At 39.5% G+C, this 22,113-nt stretch overlaps 1 protein-coding gene across 1 annotated transcript in view; it reads left to right on the top strand.

Annotated features, from left to right (window-relative positions):
- The window catches only part of LOC127674700 (transmembrane 9 superfamily member 2-like), a 79,159-nt gene that overhangs the window by 1,546 nt on the left and 55,500 nt on the right, over positions 1–22,113 (top strand). Inside the window, exons 3-8 of the mRNA XM_052170351.1 lie at positions 5,310–5,377; positions 7,425–7,518; positions 9,620–9,747; positions 10,122–10,251; positions 14,266–14,390; positions 15,993–16,104. Of these exons, the coding sequence (XP_052026311.1) occupies positions 5,310–5,377; positions 7,425–7,518; positions 9,620–9,747; positions 10,122–10,251; positions 14,266–14,390; positions 15,993–16,104 (657 nt within the window). The remainder of the gene's footprint in view (positions 1–5,309; positions 5,378–7,424; positions 7,519–9,619; positions 9,748–10,121; positions 10,252–14,265; positions 14,391–15,992; positions 16,105–22,113) is intronic.

Raw genomic sequence — 22,113 nt, forward strand, 5'->3', positions numbered from 1 at the left:
TGGTCCTCCAAAATGTATTAACACTCATTGTACTGTCTGTTTCTACAAGCAGGCGAGCATTTGCCACGCAGGATGTTTAGTAAACTTTCAAGTAATGGAACTGTAGTCTCTGCACTCATAGGCCTTTTCCTCCCCACCCTCCCACCCTGAGTGCTTTTTAAGTCCGGATCTGCATCTACGCTAGCCTTGAACTCAGCATCTATTCAAATTCAGACTCAAATATGGGCTAATATGCTTTATTTTTATTCTTATTCTTATTATTCTTATTATTTAATTTTGGGGACTTGGTCTCCTGTAGCATAGTCTAGCGGTACCCACTGTCTCTCTGCTAATCACTGTGCTTCACCACAGTTTTTTTTTTTTTTTTTTTTTGTAAGAAGGTCTCACCATGAGACCTTGAATTGGTAATTATCATGCTTTCAAATTCTGCTTGCTAGGATGAAAGGCAGACAGGCATGCGCTTAGATGAACATCTTTGTCAATTTTTTTTTTCCTTGAGATTTGGTTTTCTTGAGTAGCCTAGGCTTATTTCCAACAATAGCCTACCACCCTTGTGTTTCAATCCTGTAGAATGTTGGGATTACAGGATATAACATTGTATATCCTGATTCTTTTTCTTCTTTCTTTATCCCTCTCCTCCTCCTCCTCTTGTTCTTTTTGTTTGTTTTTCATGACAGGGTTACTCTGTATAGCCCTGGCTGACTGGGAAATCACTCTGCAGACTAGGCTGGCCTTGAACTCACTCAGACCATCTGTGTTTGCACACCCCACATGCCAACACCAGTGCAAGGATAAAGGGAATATGCTACTACCACCCAGATTCTTTTTTTTTCTTTTCTTTTTTTTGGTTTTTTTGAATTTGTTTTTTTCCGAGACAGGGTTTCTCTGTGTAGCCCTGGCTGTCCTGGAACTCACTCTGTAGACCAGGCTGGCCTCCAACTCAGAAATCTGCCTGCCTCTGCCTCCCAGAGTGCTGGGATTACAGGCGTGCACCACCACTGCCCGGCACCACCCAGCTTTTTAAAAAATAATTTTTACTTTGTGTGTATTGGTATTTACCTTACATGTATGCCCATATGATGGTGTCAGGTCTCCTGGAATGTGAGGTACAGACAATTGTGAGTTGTCATTTAAATGCTGGATATTGAATCCTGGTCCTTTGAAAGGGCAGTCAGTGTTCTTAACCACTGACCACTGAGCCATTTCTCCAGTGTTTTTAAATTTAAATTTATTTTTATTTTTATATTTTTATTTATTTCATTTTTATATTTTTTTTTGTAAAGAGAAGGTTTCTTTTGTATAACACTGTCTAGTCTGGGGCTCAACATCAGTTTGCCTCTGTCTTGGATGTGCTGGGATTACAGGCTGCACCATAGCACGGGATTCCTGCTTCTTTTTATTATATTATTATTGTTGTCATTGTTATTATTGTTATTTGTATTTTTGAGATAGAGTTTCTCTGTAGCTATTATTATTATTATCATCATCATCATTATTATTATTATTTGCATTTTGAGACAGTTTCTCTATGTACCTCTGGCTGTCCTGGAACTCTGTAAACTGGCCCCTGCCTCCCAAGTGCTGGGATTAAAAGCCTGTACCACCAAGGCCTGCTCTTTTTATTCCTTTTTTAAATTTCTTTTTAACTTTTTCTTTCTTATTTTGCTCCTTTTTTCTTTAAAACAGCTGTGATTAGCTCAACTTTGTGCACCTTTCTTTTATTTATTTATTTAATTTATTTACATTTCAAGTGTTATACCCTTACCTTGTTTCCCCCTCTGGGAACCCCCCCCCCCCATCCCATCCTCTTCTCCCTGCTTCTGTGAGGGTGTTTGGGGGAGTTAGAGAAAGGACTGAAGGAGCTGAAGGGCTTTGCAGCACCTTTCTTAGTTTAACAAGAACTTGAAGGCTATTTTCTGTCATGGTATAGCTTTCCAGCTGTACTCTCCCATACTTTACTCTTTTCTCATTGTTTTACCCGCTTCCTTTCTCATTTTTTCTTTGCATTGCTTTTCATTTCCCCCCCCCCCCCCCCCCCCCGTCTGTCTCTGTTTTGCCTTTGCCCTTACTCTTTTCTTGTTTTGTTGTCCTTCCCCTATTTTTACTATTTCCGGTTCTTTAAATCTTCCTTTCCCTTCCTCTTTAGGTTCCATTCACTTTCTTTCCCCTTATGTTTCTCACTGAGGCTCTTTCCCCTTTCTTCCCTTTCCCTCTTCTCTCTTCCCATCTCTCTTTCTATTGTCTTCTGTTTTATTTCTTTTGTGTTTTCCCTTCATTTTCTACCTCCTCTTCCACTGCATTTCTGCATCTCATTCTGTCCTTTTCCCCTCTCCCTTTTCTTTGTTTCCCTGTCCATTTCTTCTCCCTCATTCTCCCTGTCTTCTTTCTCTGTTATGCTGCCTTGCTTCTGTTTTGCCCTTTCTTTTTAATTTCTTCATTATTACTTGTTTCTTTTTTTTGTTTTGTTTTACCTTAGTCAATGTCTTTCTCTTTCCTTTTCTATCTTTGTGTTTCCCTTTCTTTGTCTTTCTCACGTCTTCCTTATTCTTTTTTGTTCTCTTAAACTTTCATTATGTTGTGTTTATCTGAGACAGGGTCTCAGGTATTTCAGGCTGATTTCAAACTCGAGGCGTGGCCACGGATGCTCTTGGACTCTGATCTCCTGTATGTATCTTCCAAGTGATGAGATTACAGGTGTGCGCTGTTATTCCTGGCCTCGTGTCTTTCTTTCACTCCCCCATCCCCGTTTCTGTCTTTATTCTTCTCTCTCCTTTTCTGTTTTGTCTTTCACACGTTTCCTTTCCATTTGTTCTTACTTTTCTCCTTTTCTCTCTCACATTTTGTCTTTCTCTTTATCTTTCTGCATTTCCCTTTTTCTCTCTTATTTCTGTTTCATTTCCGTTCACATCCACTCGTTCTTTCTCTTTTTCTCCTATTGCTTTGTCTTCTCTCATTTTGTGTTTTTGTCCTTTCCTTCCTCTCCTATCTATATTTCTGTTTCTTTCCCCTTTTACCCTCCTCTTTCCCCCCTCACCTTCTGTTCCTCTTTCTTTTTTCCCATTTTCTTCCACCTCCCCCTTATCATGGTCTCCAACCTCTGCCCTCTCTCATCCCTTTCTTTTCCTCTCTCCCCTTCTTACCTTCCCTTTCTTTCTCTATGACTTGCCCCCCACACCTTGCTTTTTTCCCCTTTCCCTCTCCTGTCTTGCTTTGTAGCTGAGTCTGGCTTGATACTCACTATAAAGACCTGGCTGGCCTAGAACTCATGGGTGGTCCTCATGCCGCTGTCTCCATAGTGCTTCAATTACAGATGTGTGTCACCACTCCCAGATATCTATCCTCCCTTCCTTTCCCTCTCCTCCCCTCCCCTTTTCTTCCTCCCATACTTTTCTGTTTCTCTTTTTATTTCCTTCATTTTTTCTTTCTATGTTCAGTAGCTTCTTTCTCTATTTTTTCTCCCTTTCCTTTTCCTCTGACTTCATTTCTGTCTTTTTAAACTCTTGCTCTCTGCCCTCTTTTTGTTTCCCTCTTATCATTCTGTCTTTTTTGGTTTCTTCATTTCTTCTTCTGTCTTTCTCTCTTTTTAAACTCCCTCTCTTTTTAAGTTCTGAATCGTGGCTCTCATGGTTGTATGGTAAATGCCCTTAACTGCTTAACTCTTTGGAATTCATGCTCCTCTCCTACCTTCTCTTCCCCTCTCTCTCCCCTCCCCTCCTCTCCCCTCCCCTCCCCTGTCTATTTTGCCATTCTCTTTTCCCTTGCCTTTGTTTCTTTGTTCCTTTCTCCTCCCTCCCTTTTTGTTCCTATCTTGCTCTTTTCCTCTTTAACCCTCTCCCTCTAACTCTCCTCTTTCTTCACCTTCCATCTGTTTTCTCTCTCTTTTTGAGACAGGGTCTTACTGTGTCTCCCTGATTTACTTAGAACTCACTATGTAGCACAGCTGGCTACATCCGTCTTCTCCTGAGTGCTGGAATTACAGCTGTAAGGTACTTTGCCTGGCCTTGGTTTCTTCTTTTTCCCTCTTTCTTCATCTTTCCCCCTCCTTTATTTATTCCCATGAAGTTTGGGAAGGTCGGCAGACAATCTTTGGAGTTCTCTGTTTTCTTCTTCCACCTTTTCTTGGGTTCCAGGGATGGATCCCAGTTTGACTTTGAGCTCTGGATTCTTTACCTTGCACCTCTCTAGTCTCCAGGATTGCAGGTTTGCAGCCTGACATCTTCCTGACTCATCCTTAGCATTTGCTTTTGAGCTTGTGGGGACTCACAACTCACAGTTGTGGGGACACTTAAGTCAGGAAATTAGTCCTTTGTGTGGTACATGTTGCAAATACACTTTCCCAATTTGCATCCCCCTTTTGTCCTCTTACTGCTTTAGCTTGAACTTCAAATACTATATTGAATAGATAGGGAGAGAGTAGTCAGCCTTGAATTGTCTTGGGTTTTAATGAGATTTTTTTTTATTGAATATAATCTTCATTTACATTTCTTTTTTTTAATTTTTTTTATTCGATATAATTTATTTACATTTCAAATGATTTCCCCTTTTCTAGCCCCCCCACTCCCCGATAGTCCCGTAAGCCCCCTTCTCTTCCCCTGTCCTCCCTCCCACCCCTTCCCACTTCCCCGTTCTGGTTTTGCCGAATACTGTTTCACTGAGTCTTTCTTCATTTACATTTCTTTTTGTTGTTGGTGGTGGTGGTTTTTTTCCGAGCCAGGGTTACTCTGTGTAGCCCTGGCTGTCCTAAAACTCACTCTGTAGACTAGGCTGGCCGCGAATTCAGAAATCCATCTGCCTCTGCCACCTGGCTTCATTTACATTTCAAATGGTAAAACCTTTCCTGGTTTTATCCCTCCCCAACCCCCCCACCCCTCCTCCCACCCCCTGCCTCCAAGTATATGCCACTCCACCCAACCCACTCCCCCTCCCCCCTTGATTTCCCTTTGTTGGGGGCCTCTGTTGAGTCTTCCACCTGACCAAGGACCACGCCTCCCACTGATGCCCAACAAGATATTCCTCTGCCACACTTTTGGCTGGAACCATGTGTACCCCTTGGTTGATGGTTTAGTCCCTGGGAATCCATGGGGCTGTAAACCCCTTCAGCTCCTCGGGACCACCCTCCAGCTCCTCTATTGGGGACCCCACGCCCAGTCCAATGGTTGGCTGCTAGCATCTGCCTCTGTATTTGTAAGGCTCTAGCAGTGCCCCTTCAGGAAGAATTTATAACTGATGGTAGCAGCAGGAGACCAGAGTCCCTCTTTGGAAGCACCACTCATTGTATTATTAGTAAATGTTCTTTTTCTTTCTTTTAGTCCTCAATTCAGGTGTATGCTGATAAATTGTACTCAGTGGAAACTGTGATGTTCTATGACTATGATAGGTAAGTGTAGCATAAGTGTTTTAAAAAACATCTTCAGAGACTGGAGATGCTGAGGGGATTTGCTGCCTCAATTGTCAACTGGCCAGACCCCTGGAGCTCCTGGGGGGGGGGTATCACTGGAAACCAACCAAAGAATACACATGGAGGGACCCATGGCTCCAGCTGCATATATGGCAGAGGATGGCCTTGTTGGGTATCAATGGGAGGAGATGCCCTTGGGCCTGATGGTGTTTGATGCCCCAGTGTTGGGGAATGCCAGGGTGGGAAGTCAGGAGTGGGTGGGTGGATGGGGGAGCACCCTCACAGAGACAGGGGGAGGGGGGATGGGATGGGGGCTTCTGAAAGAGAGACCTGGAAGGGGAAAAACAATTGAAATGTAAATAAAGAAAATATCCAATAGAAAAAGAAAAAAATATAAATAAAAATACCTTCTGGGTTGTAGCTTGACTTTAAAACACTAAAATATGAGACAGGTTCATATTGAAGTTTTAGTGAGTGATGTTTTGTTTAGTAATGCTCTGTATGACATGATCAGCTTAGTATGGCTTAACACTTGGAAAAAAGAATTATCTATATTAGAGAAAAAAGACTAAGATGTCCTTTGGTATTTGTATCTTCTAAAATCAGATCTAACTTTCATTATAAGGCAAGGCTTAAATAGAAGGTAGCATGAATATTTAAAGTATATAAAATACCTTGGTTTTTCTGTCTTTTTAAAAATCTTCCTATTTATTTATTTACTTTACATCCTGATTGAAGCCCATCCCCCTCCTCCTCTCCCAGTCCAACCCTCAACTCCCTCCCCACATTCCCTCTTCCCCTTCTCCACTGAAAAGGGGAGACATCCCCCATTGGTACCAATCCACTTTAGAACATCAACTTACAGCAGGACTAGGTACATCCTCTCCCACTGACATCAGCCCAGCTAGGGGAAAAGGATCCAAAGGAAAGTAACAGAGTCAGAGTCAGCCCCAACTCCAGTTGTTTGGGGACCCACATGGAGACCATGCTGTAAATCTCCTGCATATGTGTAGGGGGCCTAGGTCCAGCCTTTGCTACATGGGATCAATCTTAAGTGGGCCAGTCATTGGTTATCCATTCCATCTGTTAATCTGTTTTCCATCTTTGTCCCTGCACATCTTGTACACAGAGCAAATTTTGGATCAAAGGTTTTTTGGATAGGGTTGGTGTCCCCCCTCCCCCTCCTTCCATTGGAAATCCCACCTGGCTACGGGAGGTGGCTACATCAGCTCTCTGTATACTCTGCTGCTTGAGTCTCAGCTAGGGTCACCCACATAGATTCCAGGGAGTTTCCTCTGTCCCTGGCTTCTCCTTAGATTGTACAGATCTTTTGCCATTTAAAATACATACACGATTTCTGTGTATTTGATTTTCTACTAAAGTCATCTTATATTCATAATAACTGAAAGAAAATTCTAATTTGTTTTATTTACTGAGTTTTTTTTGAGATTATATGGGAATATGTTTAGGGAAATCTTTGTTCGTTAAATTTGCTTTGACTAGAACTAATAATTTTTTTCTGAATATATTGAGTTAGAATTAATATGGACTTGAAACTGTTGGTTATTTATTTTTGTGTAATATAAAAGATAACCACCCAAATATTATGAGGTGTCTTTTTTCTTTTTCTTTTCTCCCAAGACAGGGTTTTTCTGTATATCCCTGACTATCCTGGAACTCACTTTGTAAACACAGATGGCCTTGAACTCACAGAGATTCTCCTGCCTCTGCCTTGCGAGTGCTGGAATAAAAGGTGTACACCACCTCTGCCAGGCCTGTGAATTTTTTTTAAATTGTCATTTCCTGTGTTAAAAAACTTCAAATTCAGTAACGAGCCTTTATGTAATGCATTTAGCAATTACACACACTAAAGAGAAATTTATATAGTGCGGCACATAGTTCATAATTGTACATAATCTTGGTCATAGTTTTATTTGCAGTCTTGTTAACGATAGAGACATTAGACAATTATAAAGATCAATTTCTTGCTGAGTATTAAAACACGGTACTTGAACTTCTTTCTTAGCTTTGACTTCTGTCAAGATTCTTTGAAGAGAACTCCCTCTGAAACTCTTGGACAAATCCTATCTGGAGAACAAGTAACATCATGCCCATACAAGGTTATTCAGCTGATCTTATTAGTATATCTTATTCTTGAAAGAATTTTCTCAAAAGTATTTAAAATTGAATCTCTGTTTTGAAGGAAAAAAGAAAAAAAAGAGAAACTCATGTTGATAGAGGAGTCTGTTAAAATATCTGTATTAGCTGGATCCATATAAAGGATAGAGACAGAGAGACAGAGAGACAGAGACAGAGACAGAGATAGGGAGAAAGTGTTTGGGCTCTAGGCATCACATAAGCTAAGCAGGTGCTCTATCACTGAACTTTGCTTCTAGCCTTTTTTATTTTGAGACAAATTCTATTGTGTAGCTCAAGTTAGGCTTGGAGTATCAAATGTATCCCAGGTTGTCATAGAATTTTGGAGCTGAGATTATAGATGTAGCCATCAGGTCCAACCTTTTTTCTGTTTTTCTTTATCGCCCAATGAGAGTGTCACACCCTATAGTCCAGATTGTCCTGAAATTCACAGCAATCCTACTTAGCACCACAATTTCTGCTATTCCAAGCATGAGCCATAATTTCTGGCTTGCATAAGGTTTAATTTCAAGGTTTTTTTGTTTTTGTCTTGTTTTTACTTTATAAAGAAAACTTCATATTTTGAGTTGGGTGATATAAGGAGATAAAACTGGATGCTGAATATACATTCATTTTACCCTCAATATCTTTTTTTTAAAATTTTTTCTGAGACAGGGTTTCTCTGTATAACCCTGGCTGTCCTGGAACTCACTCTCATTTCTCAAACTTAGAAATCCACCTGCCTTTGCCGCCCAAGTGCTGGGATTAAAGGCGTGCACCATCACCGCCGGCTACCTTCAATATTTTAAAGAATAGGAGGCTAAGACTATCTCAAAACAGCAATAATTAAAAACAAAGCAAAGCAACAACACACTAGAAACAGGAGGAAGAGATAGTTTAGTTGGTAAACTGCTTGTCACCAAGCCTAACAACATAAGATCAGTTCCTGGGATGCACGCAGTAGGAGAGATCTGACTTCTCCAAGTCGGCCTCTGATTGCCACGTATATATGTGTACATATGCATATATACAAACAAACAAATGCCATGGAAAAAAAAGAAGTGTACTTTGTCTCACAGTTCTGGAGGTGCAAGGCCCAAATAACACTGTATCAGCTCTGTTAAGGGCCCTCTGGTTTGATTCATAAAATGGTAGGCACATGTGTGAGTTTTTCCTTTAAGTTCACTAGGATTCATAGGAACCTAGGTAAAATATTAAGGTTTAGACAAAATGTTAAGGCCTAGGTAACAGTTACCTGGCTAGATTGCCATTATAAGTAAAGGTTCTCATGTATTTTAACTGTTACTAGGAAATTTTCTTTTTTTTTGGTTTTTTGAGACAGAGTTTTTCTGTATATATAGCCTTGGCTGCTTGGAACTCACTCTGTAGACCAGGCTGGCCTCAAACTCAGAAATCTGCCTGCCTCTGTCTCCCAAGTGCTGGGATTAAAGGGGTGTGCCACCACCGCCCTGCACTAAGAAATTTTCTAACTCCCAGTTTGATTATGTTTTCTGTTATGTTCTGTGCCCTTGAAAACCTATCACAATAGAAGTCAGTAGAAACGTTTTGTATAGTTACCCACAATAAGCATGGACCTGAAACAACCACCCAACAGCACTTCCTGCACCCATGTATTAAGTTTTTATGGTATATGCTGCCCCTGAGATTGACCCCCAAAACATTCAGTTAGGAAGACTTTACCCTAATGGCTCAATCTAATCACTTACTATGTGGCCCACATCAAAACAGTGTAGTCAGAGTAAATGTTCGACCTCTTAATTTCACTGTGACTTCAGGAAGTTAAGTTAATGATAAAGAATGATGCTGTATTAATTTGCGGGCACAAATCAGAGTCAGACCCTATAATATGATATGAGAAGACAAATCCTTCCCTTCAGTTTTAAAAGCATTTTATATTTATGACTAGAATAGTAACAGAACCTGAAACTGGAAAGAGACAGAGTTGAGAATGGTGGTAGACATATCTTTGAAGGGAAAAAATATACCTATAAGATAAACTGCTTAGTTGGGGACATTTGACTTATCACATTTAACCAAATTTCTTAATATTTTCACTTTGTATAGTTTTCTTTTAAAAAAGAAGAAACATGTAGAAAAGTCTGTGTAAAATCTTACGATCCAGACAATGAAGATGAAATGAACAAGTTGGCCTTTTTAAAGAGAGCAATAAAACAGAATTACCATCACCACTGGTATGTTCATCTAAAACTGTCTTTTTCACTCCATTTTAAAGTAATTTATATTTTACATTTTATGCATACTGGTGTTTTGCCTGCATATATATCTCTGTCAGAGTGTAAGATCTTGAAGTTACAGACAGTTGTGAGCTAGGTTGTGAGTTGTGGGTGCTAGGATTTGAGCCTGGGTTTTCTCAGAACCGTCAGTGCTCTTAACCACTGAATCATCTCTCCAGCCCCTAAGAGTAATTTAATTGACATATAAATTATGTTCTATTTTTGTGATATGAATTTGATTATAATTGAACTTAAATATGTGTAAAGTAACTTTAATGTTTTTCAATATGAAATGTTTATTAATCCTTTTATTTAAAATTATTCTTATTTAGGGTTATTGATAACACAGGAATAATATGGTGTTATGACACGGAAGATAAAGAACACCATTGCGTGTCAGGATTCCCAATAGGATGCTTTAATGTCCCAAGTGACGAAGTGAGAGGTTCTTGCTTGATTAATGTGAGTATTGCCAACTTACAACACGAGTACAAGTTAACTTAAGTTTTAATTTCTATTTTACTCATTTAGAAAATATTAATGGAGCTGGGCAGTGGTGGTGCACACCTTTAATCCCAGCACTCTGGGAGGCAGAGGCAGGCAGATTTCTGAGTTCGAGGCCAGCCTGGTCTACAGAGTGAGTTCCAGGACAGCCAGGGCTACATAGAGAAACCCTGTCTGGAAAAAAAAATCCAAAAAACCAAAAAAAAAAATATTAATGGGACAGCTAAGTCAAAGAAATAGGCTTGAAAAGAAATCAATGCAACAGTATGTCTGCTTCTGGTTCTCTGTATTTGTTTCCATCTACTGCAGGAGACAGCTTCTCTGATTATTACTGAGCAAGGCACTAATCTAGGAGTATAGCAGAATATCATTGTCATTTTATTGACACTATATTTTTTACACTAGTAGTGCTTGGTTTTGCCCTCGGTGTCTGAACTATCTAGTCTCTGGTTCTTCCTTACCCAAGCAGTGTTGGGCATGGATCCTGTCTTACAGAGTGTTCATTAAGTCAAATCAGAAAATTGGTTGGTTATTCTCATAAGATCTGGGCCACCATTGTTCTCACATAACTTACAGACAGGACAGATTATATAGGTCAAAGGTTTTGGAGTTGTGTTAGTGTCTATGCTTCTCTTTTGGTAGCCTGCTTAGTTTCAAGGTCCTAGTTTTGTTTTTTGAGTGGGTCTTATTGGCACCCAAACTATTTCTATTCTCCCTCCCTCCCACCACTCCCCTCCCTTCCCCTTGACTCCTTGTCTTTTTTCTTTCTCTCTTTTTCTTTCTCTCTTTCCTTCTCTCTGCCCTTCCTTCCTCCATCCCTTCCCTTCCTTTCTTTAAGACAGCATCTCATGTAGCCTGAGTTGGTCTTTTGCTTCTGAGTACTGGGTACACACTGCATTATAGGTATACACTGCATATGTCAACTTTTAATATATATTATGTGTTGAAACTTTGAGCAATGGTTAGGGATGAAGGGCAAGGGCAAAGTCGAGCATAGAAAAACAGCTAAGTTTCTGCCTTGATTTGTAGAGTTGTTAGCACTCGTGTTTCTTTTTGGTATGAAGGGTAGTTTATAGAAAAGTTTGGTCATTCATGTACTATTCTGGGGACTTTCCTGTAACTCTTGTATTATTTGCCTAGTTTTTACGTTTTTATTTTGTTGAGACAGGTTGAATTGGAACCCACTGTGTAGCCTAGGCTAGCCAGGAGCTCATGGGGAGTTTCTTGTCTCAGCCTCTTAAGTGCTAGCATTGCAGGTGTGATTGCAGATGTGTGCCACATGTCTGGTTTTTTTTTTTAACTTTTCTTTTTCCTTTTTAAGAGGTATACTAAAAACAGCACAGTAGCAATCTAAAAAGAGACCTAAGTACTCAAGGGAATATAAGTGTATTATAATGACAATATAATCAAACAAAGTTTTATGAATGATATTTATAAAAATGTCTTGGAAAAATTCTGCAGGGAGTTGCCATTGAAATCTTTGTACTCAAATGAAACTCAAGTGACTGGAATGTGAGTGCTTGTTTGTTTTAGACAGGGTCACATGCATCCCAAACTTGCCTTCAGCTCACTGTGTAGTCATTCTTGACTTCAGACTTCTGTTCTCCTGCCTTCTTTCCAAAAGGTGGGATTATAGATGTGTTCCACTGTATCAGGTTTGTGTAGTGTTTGGGGTCAAACCCAACACTTTGTGCGTATGAGGCAAGAACTCTACAAAGGAGCTACAGCCATAACCCAAGGATTATAATGTTGAAAACACCCACGATGACCTGGAATTTTCACACAGCTCCTGTGGAATGTGTACACTCTACCCTGGCCCCGATACACAGAATATATAAAAATGTAATAAAAACTCTTAAACCATAATGGTTTAACTATAGAAAACAAAGACTTTCTTTTCCTATAATCATTCTTCAGCATGTAAGTATCAAAGTAGTATATCTTTGGATTATACAGTGTTAGAATGTTTGATTAAAACACTTACTGTTTGAGGATCTGGAGATGTGACTTAGTAGAGTACTTGCCTAGCATGCATGAAGCCCTTGGCTTGATTTCCACCCCTCAAACTCAGCATTGTGACATAGACATATAATTCCAGTATATGAGAGCTAGAGGTAGGAGGATCAGGGTATTCCTTTGTCATACAATAAGGGGGAGTCCAGTCTGTGCTATACAAGACACTGAATTGAAAAATGTGTGCTTTGAGTTGCTGATTTACATTTCATAAAATAACAAAACAAACCCCTAGTACATGGATTTTGGCTTGGAATTAGTGTAGGATTACCCATAGTTTCCAAAACAGCATTTAACATATGTATGGCATTTCATATTCCATATTTATGTGATGTGGCATACTTAGTGTTGATTATAAAATCAAAATATTGCCGAATGCTGGGAAACGCTGAAGATATTATTTTCTAAAGTGTCAACAGTGTGCCAAGTTTTTAATTCTCTGTGTAAAAATAATTAAGCACATCAATTTTGTTAGTTTTAAAACATGCTTTTCTCTTTAATGAATGCTAAAATTATATGGTACCAAAGAATTAATTTCTTTTATGGTTTATCAGTAAAGGTTTGAGACAAGATTTTGTGAAGTTTGGCCTAAGCCCAAGTTGCTATGTAGCTGAGATGTCGTTTGAACTCATAATATTTCTGCCTTCTCCTCCTCTTCTTCCCCACTTCCATTTTATTGAACATAGACTTTTCTCATGCAGCATCTCTTGATTACAGGTCCCTTCTCTTTGATCCTCTCTATTCTTCCCCACATTTCTTCTCATACAGATCCATTCCCTTTTTCTCTCTCTGTTAGAAAAGAGCAGGCTTCTAAGAGATAACAGCAAAACACAGAATAAAATATAAATAGACAAAACAAAAACCATCACATAGAAATTGGACAAGGCAAATCAACAGAGTGAAATAAGAGAAGACACAAGAATCCGAGACCTACTCATTCCCACACAGGAATCCCATAAAAGCACTGACCTGGGCGCTATAATCCATTCACAGGGGAACTGCTGCAGACTCGTGCAGGTCCTGTGCTTGTTGCCTCAGTCTCTGTGAGTTCCTATGAGCTTTGCTCAGTTGATTTAGAGAACCTTGTTCTTCTATTGGCCTCTATCCCCTCTGGTTTTTATTACACTCTTTTTGCCTCCTCTTCTGTGATGTTCTCTGAGCTTTGGGGGTAGGGATTTGATGGAAACATTACATTTACAGGTGAGTATTCCATGGTTTTTCTGTATAATGTCTTGCTGTGGATCTCTGTATTTGTTCCCATTTGCTGCAGAAGGAAGTTTCTCTTATGACTGAAGGCTAAACTCATGGTTAAACTTTATACATTGATGACTTATTTCTTTTTAAGAAAGGCTCTCATTCTAGCCCAGGCCAGTCTGGAATTGGAGTCTGTTCTTTTGTCTTAGCCTCTAAAAAATATGTTTGAATCTATTGATACTTTATTACTTAATTTTATTACTCTGTATCCTTGTGTGATAAAAACTTAAAAAATGACATATCTATAAGTATTACAGTTTTACAATATTATTCCTTTAACAACTGTTTAATGCAGAGTTAACTAATACTTTAATTATTAGGCCAAATATTCATGGTTGTGGTTTTAAACTTATAGAAACATAGTTACTCTTCATATGCTTAAGAAATTTAGGTGTATTTGTGTTTTGCCTATGTGTATGTTAGTGTGCTATATGGATGCCTGATGTGTGTAAAGGTCAGAAAAGAGCATCAGGTCCCCTGGAACTAGAGTTAGAGTAGGTTATAAAATATCATGTGGATGTTGGGGAGTAAACCCCGCTCCTCGGCAAGACCAAGTGCTCTTTCCTGATGAACTCTCTCTCCATGTCCACAGGATATTTAAAAAAAAAGTATTAGTGTATCCATTTTTTATTCCATCATCAGGTTTTGTATTTTGTAGTTTCTAGGAAAAATTCAAAGTTTCAAAATTCTTTTATCTTTTTACAGCCTGAATTCAACAAAAATAATAGTTTGTACCTCTTCAACCACCTTGACATTACTATTACATATCACGTAGAAAGTGACACCAGCAAGGTTGCAAAGCTGATTAGTTCCAGAATTGATCCCAAAAGGTAAGAATAGGGTTTCTTTTATTTTGGTGGGTGCAGCAAACTTTATTGACGGTACTTAAGATAGCAGGAAGGGCTCCCTAGGCCCCTGCTGTTATTATGGGGATCTGGGACGAAAATTGTGAGGGAGATGCTCAGTGTTGGGCACCAAGTTGGGACAGGGACTCCTCAGCAACCAAGGGAGGGCTGCTCTCTTGCTCTCAGTGACCTTGCTGGGGTGGGCGGTCCAGGGCTTCTTACTCCTTGGAGGCCATGGAGGCCTGAGGCCCACCACCCTGTTGCTGTAGCTGCATTCATTGTCATACCAGGAAATGAGCTTTCCACAGTTGTCATTGAGTGCAATGCCAGCCCCAGCGTCAAAGGTGGAGTTGCTGTTGAAGTCGCAGGAGACAACCTGGTCCCCTGTGTAGCCCAGGATGCCCTTTAGTGGGTCCTCGGATGCTTGCTTTACCACCTTCTTGATGTCGTCATATTTGGCAGGTTTCTCTAGGAGGCATGTCAGATCCACAAAGTACTTCTAATGATTTAAAAATGGGTTTAAAAATGTAGATTTCTAACTTGATAGTTTTTACCTTTAAGATACCTAAGTGATATTATATCACATAGTACATTTGTTATCTGTAATCTGTCTGCTAAGAGCTGAATATCACACAATGTGAGGAAGAAGTAAAAAGAATAGATTTATTGAGAGTGTTCTAACTCTTCATTTCGTTGCTGTTTTAGTATAAAGGGGTTAATATAAATATATTTTGATTTGTTTTTCTTAAGAGGGAAGCTTTAGTATCAATAGATTTTTTTTAGGAAAGTGTCAGGTATTATCTGCTAATAATCAGGGCTCTTCACAGCTGAATAAGCAACCTCAAGAATTATTGAGTACTTTATCCCTAGACATATGTAAGAAGAGTCTGGAGACTAATTTTAAAGAGGCTGAAAAATTAGAGATGTGCCATTGTATTCTGAGTCCTAGTCCATTCCTAATGAATTGTTCATTTACCTCCAGTTGACATACCCAGAAGTTAGGTGGGTGAATCATATACAAACCTCTATTCACTTTTTTATGACAGCCAAACTAATTTACACTGCCATTAGTAATATATATGAGCAATATCTTTCATTGCTAAGTTTGGTGCTTTCTACATAGTAGGTTCTTACATGCCTTGGTGCTTACAAATACAATTTCTTCTTCATGTACTTAATATTCTATACCTACAGTTAAAGTTACATGATACTGCACTGAAGAACTTCGAGGAAAAATAAGAATTGCTAAAATTTATTTTCTTTCTATTCACAAGCAAAAGGAATGTTCTTAAGTGTAAAGTTTTAGGTAGTATATAGAGTTCCATTTGAGTGCTGGGAACATTTAGAAATAAAGGTATTTTAAATAATGAAGAACTATAGATGGATATGGTATTCAGTCTTGTAATCCAAAAATTTAAAGTCATGAGGTGGAAGCAGAAAGATAGTGAGTTTAAATAGAGTTTTAAATAAGGAACATAAGAGGAAGCTGTTTGTCTAGACTGCTATTATGTATCTAAATAACAATGAATTGAAAATTTTATATCAGTTTCATGTACAAAATCCCTCCCAATTTTTCTCTTTTATTAGCTATAAACATTCAGATGAAGACCACCTGACTTGCAATGAACCCCCTATGGAAATTCCTGAAGAAGATACAGAGATTTTGACTGTGGTGTACACATATTCTGTGAAATTTGAGGCAAGTATGGCATGCACTCACCTTATTATTTTCTAAATCAGGCACATAACGCCATTTATTTAATATTAAAGCTGAACCTTTCATAACCTTAAAAGTGTAGTGATGAGATTAGAGCATGTATTAGGCCCTAGTTCCTTCTTTAATCAATCTGCCTCTCTCTTTATCTTTCTCTCTCTTACTGCCCCTTCCTTTCTCTTCCCCTTCCACCCCTTTCCACTCCTTTCCTTCTCCCTCCATTGTCTGCGGTACCACATCTGTCCTTGAGCATTCTCTTCCCTTCATCTCTTAAGAGCTGGGATTATGGCTGTGCACCATGGTATCTGCTTTACATCTCATATCATTTAATTCTTTTCAGAAAATGTAAAGGAGCAGAAAATTTTATAGAGTTGGTGTGATTAATATGTGGGTCCCGAACACCTGGAGACAGGCTATCCTAAAGCTGTTGCTTAAACATAGGATATTTCCTTCTAGCTGGGCTGCTTTGTATGACCTCAGTGGGAAGCACCTGTCCTCTCAGTGACCTGAAGTTCCAGGGTGGGGGGGATATTCATGGGGGGGCCATCCCACCCACTCAGAGGAGAAAGGGATGGGGGACAAAGGGTGGGGGAAGGATTGTGGGAGGGGATGATCTGGAGTAGGGCAGTGAGTAGGATGTAAAGTGAATAAATAAACCATGAAATTAAATTTTAAAAAATATATGTAACATATGATGTATAATATATGATATATAATAATTATAATTATAAATTATATGTAAATATAAATAATTTATAATTATAAATATATAATTATATACTATATAAAGTTAATATATATTTTATTAATCATTTTATTCCTTTACATTTCAAATGCTATCCCCTTCCCAGTTTCCCCTTCACAAACCCCCATCCCATACTCCCTCTGCCCCTTCCCCTATGCCTTTATTAGGGTATTCCTCTATTCACTCACCCACTTCTGCCTCACCTCTGTAGCATTCCCCTACACTGGGGTATCTATCCAGCCTTCTCAGGACCAATGACTTCTCCCTTTGATGTCCAACAAGGCCATCCTCTGCTACATATGCAGCAATAGTCATAGATCCCTCCATAAATATTCTTTGGTTGGTGGTTTAGTCACTGGGAACTGTGTGGTTTGGCTAGTTGATATTGTTCTTCCTATGGAGTTGCAGTCCCCTTCAGTTCCTTCAGTACTTCCTCTACCTCTTCCATTGAGGTCCCGTGCTCAGTCTGATGGTTGGCTGTGGGTATCTGCGTTTGTATTGGTCTGGCTCTGGCAGAGCCTCGCAGGGAACAGCCTTATCAGGTTCCTGTCAGCAAGCACTTCTTGACATCAGCAATAGTGCCAGGGTTTGATGTCTGCAGATGGGATGGATCCCTTGGTGGGGCAGCCTCTGGATGCCCTTTCCTCAGCCTCTGCTCCATTTTTTTTTGTCTTGGTCTTTCTTCTGGACAGGAACAATTCTGGGTTAAAAATTTAGAGATGGGAGAGTAGCCCCATCCCTTAACTGTGAGCCCTGTCCATCTACTGGAGGTGGTCTCTACAGGTTCTATTTCCCCTTTATTGGGTATTTCTGTTAATGTCATCCCCATTGGGTCCTGGGAGCCTCTCACATCCCTGGTGTTTGGGACTTTCTAGAGGCTGCCCCCAGTTCCCCATCCCCCACTGCTACATATTTCTATTCAATTTTCTGATCTTGCCCCCCCCCCATTTTCCCTCCCTCCCCTCTCTCCCTCCCTCCCAAGTCCTACCCTCCCTCTACCTCCTGTGATTATTTTGTTCCTCCTTCTATGTAGGATTGAAGCATCCACACTTTGGTCTTCCATCTTAAACTCCATATGGTTTGTGGGTTGAATCCTGGGTATTCTGAGCTTTTTTCCTAATATCCACTTATCAGTGAATACATGTGTTCTTTTATGTCTGCATTACCTCACTCAGAATGATACTTCCTAGTTCCATCCATTTGCCTGTGAATTTAATGAAGTCATTGCTTTTAATAGCTGAGTTATATTCCATTGTGCAAATGTGCCATATTTTCTGTATCCATTCCTCTGTTGAGGGACATTTGGGGTGTTTCAAGCTTCTGGCTGTTATAAATAATGCAGCTATGAACATAGTGAAGCATTGTCCTTCTTATATGTTGGCGCCCAGCAGTAGTATAGCTGGATCTTCCGATAGTACTATGTCCTATTTTATAAGGAAACTCAGACTTATTTTCAGAGTGGGTGTATCAGCTTGCAATCCTACCAGGAACAGAGGATAGTTCCTCTTTCTCCATATCCTCTCCAGCATCTGAGTTTTTGACCTTGGCCATTCTGACTGGTGTAATATGGAATCTCAGGGTTGTTTTGATTTGCATTTCCCTGATGACTAAGAATGTTGAACATTTTCTAGGGGCTTCTCAACCATTCGGTATTCCTCAGTTGAGAATTCTTTGTTCAGCTTGGTACCACATTTTTAAATAGGGTTATTTGGTTCTAACTCAAGTCTAACTTGAGTTCTTTGTATATATTGGATATTGGTCCTCTATTGGATAGAGGGTTGGTAAAAATCTTTTCCTGATATGTAGATTGCTGTTTTGTCCTATTGACAGTGTCTTTTGCTTTGTCATATTGTGAGGTCCCATTTGTGAATTGTTGATCTTAGAACATAAGCCATTGGTGTTCTGTTCAGGAAAATTTCCCCTGTGCTGATGTGTTTGAGGCTCTTTCCCACTTTCTCTCCTATTAATTTCAGCATATCTGGTTTTGTGTGGAGGTTCTTGCTCCCCTTGGTCTTGAGCTTTGTACAAGGAGATAAGGATGTGTCAGTCTTCTGTAGTCTTCTACATGCTGACCTCCAGTTGAGTTAGCACCATTTGTTGAAAATGCTGTCCTTTTACCACTGGATGGTTTTAGTTCCTTTGTCAAAGATCAAGTGACCATAGGTGAGTGGGTTCATTTCTGGGTCTTCAGTTCTATTCCATTGATCTACCCATCTGTCTCTGTACCAGTACCATGTGGTTTTTGTTGTTGTTGTTATCGTTTTTTTTTTTTTTTTAATCACTATTGCTTTGTAGTTCAGCTTGATGTCAGGGAAGGTGATTCCCCCAGAAGTTCTATCTATCTATCTATCTACCTATCTATCTATCTATCTATCTATCTATCTATCTATCTATCTATTGGATATTTTCTTTCTTTACATTTCAAATGTTTCCCCCTTTTCAGGTTTCCCTTTCAGAAACCCCCATCCCATCCCCCCTGCCTATATGAGGGTGCTCCCTTACCCACCCACTCCCATCTTCTACACTGGGGCATTGAACACCCTCAGGCCCAAGGGCTGTTCCTCCCATTGATGTCCAGCAAGGCCATCCTCTGCCACATATGTGGCTGGAGCCATGGGTCCCTCCATGTGTATTCTTCCGTTGGTGGTCCAGTCCACAGGAGCTCTGGGGGGGTCTGGCTCTTTGACACTGTCTCGCCCCCCATGGGGCTGCAAACCCCCTCAGCTCCTGCAGTCCCTTCTCCAACTCCTCCATCGGGAGCTCTGTACTCAGTCCTATGGTTGGCTGCCAGCATCTGTCTCTGTCTCTGGCAGAGCCTCTCAGGAGACAGCCCTATCAGGCTCCTGTCAGCAAGTACTTCCTGGCATCCACAATAGCATCTAGGTTTGGTGGATGTAAATGGGATGGATCCCCAGGTATGTGTGGGGTTTGGGGTCTCTGGATGTCCTTTCCTTCAGTGTCTGCTCCACACTTTGATTCTATATTACCTCCTGTGAGTATTTTGTTCACCCTTCTAAGAAGCACTGAAACATTCACATTTTAGTCTTCCTTCTTTTTGGGCTTCATATGGTCTGTGAATTGAATCTTGGTTATTCCGAACTTGTGGGCTAATATCCATTTATCAGTGAGTACATACCATGCATATTCTTTTGTGACTGAGTTACCTCACTCAGGATGATATTTTCAAGTTCCATCCATTTGCCTGCAAATTACATGAAGTCATCATTTTTAATAGCTGAGTAATAATTCATTGTGTAAATTTCCCACATTTTATGTATCCGTTCCTCTGTTGAGGGACATCTGGGTTCTTTCTAGCTTCTGGTTATTATAAGTAAGGCTGCTATGAACATAGTGGAGCATGTGTATTTATTGCATGTTGGTCAAGAAGCCAGATCATTACCATGCAATTGGACAAAGGAACAAATACTTATCCAAATATGATTGGTTGTATTTTTAGTCTAGTTCTGACAAGGAAAGCACCAAGCTTGAAGCTCTGTCAGATGGGCTATGAAATGCAAATCAGATGGTCCTCAGCCTTTAAGTAGAACTCAGTCAGTGAGGTTCAGTGTAGACATGCAAGGCTGCATGGGACAGAAACCCATGCTTTATGGTTTTCTTCATGTCTGTGATTTCTTATGTTTATACTATTAACATTTTCCCAAGTATTAAACAATTAAATAAAACAGATGCCAATTAAACCAAATAGTTACCAAACTTTTCTGTTTTGGAGAGTTGGAAAAATACATGTAAACCCATTTGAAAGAAATGTGACCAGCAAGGAGATAGCTGTGAAGAATCTCACAAAGCAATCTGTCTGTCATGAGAGGACGCATGTAGTTTTGGAAATACTTTATGTGTATAAGTGTTTTACATGAATGTATGTGTGTGCACCATGTATGTTCAGTTTCCATGCAAGACAGAAGGGAGCATTGGATTCTTAAAACTATAATTACCAATGATTGTAAGCAACCATGCAGGTTCTTAGCAGAGCAGTTAGTGCTCTTAACCACTAAACCATTTCTTTAGACCCAAGGACCCAGGTTTTAGCCCAGGTCTAGTAGTTACTAGCTATTTCAGTAAGGGGTACTTTGCTGTAAAGAGACGCCATGACCATGCCAACTCTTTATATATATTATTAAACTAATAAAATTTATATATAACTCAATATTGACATTTTAAGTCATCAAAATAATTTATAATAGTTAAATGCCTCTTAAATATACATAGTATCTTCTGAAACTAAAAGTAATATGCACTCAACCAGTTTTTAAAATCTATTTGGAACATTACACATGATAGAAGTAGAAAAAAATCTCTTGTGAAGTCCTCTATGAAAGGAAATTTTGATAAGTTCCTGATTCTTTTTTTTATGATTATTTTCTTTTTTTTTTAATTTTTTTATTCGATATAATTTATTTACATTTCAAATGATTTCCCCTTTTCTAGCCCCCCCACTCCCCGAAAGTCCCGTAAGCCCCCTTCTCTCTCCCTGTCCTCCCACCCACCCCTTCCCACTTCCCCGTTCTGGTTTTGCCAAATACTGCTTCACTGAGTCTTTCCAGAACAAGGGGCCACTCCTCCTTTCTTCTTGTACCTCATTTGATGTGTGGATTATGTTTTGGGTATTCCAGTTTTCCTGATTCTTTTTTTTATGATTATTTTCTTTTTTTAAAAAATATTTTTATTTTCTATATTCTTTGTTTACATTCCAAATGATTTCCCCTTTCCCAGATCCCCCCATCCCCAAGAAGTTATTTTTTTTTCAAGAGCCAGGTAGGCCTGTACAGAGGGAGAGAAGGGGGCTTACGGGACTTTCGGTGAGTGGGGGGCTAGAAAAGTTCCTGATTCTTGACAGAAACCATTCCATCTCCAAGTGAAAATACTCAGCATAACTGTGGCTTCATAGAATAAATTGGGTAGTGTTCCCTCTGTTTCTATTTTGTATAATAGTTTGAAGAGTATTCGTATTAGGTCTTCTTTGAAGGTCTGATAGAACTCTATACTAAACCCATCTGGTCCTGAAATTTTCTTGGTTGGGAGACTTTTAATGACTGCTTCTGTTTCTTTAGGGGCTATGGACTGTTTAGACCATTTATCTGATCAAAATTTAACATTGGTATTTGGTATCTGTCTAGAAAATTGTACATTTCATCCAAATTTTCCAGTTGTTTTGAGGATAGGCTTTTGTAGTAGAATCTGATGGTTTTTTGAATTTCCTAAGTTTCTGTTATTATATCTCCCTTTTCACT

The sequence above is a fragment of the Apodemus sylvaticus genome, chromosome X, assembly GCF_947179515.1.
Source record: "Apodemus sylvaticus chromosome X, mApoSyl1.1, whole genome shotgun sequence".
Lineage (NCBI taxonomy): Eukaryota > Metazoa > Chordata > Mammalia > Rodentia > Muridae > Apodemus > Apodemus sylvaticus.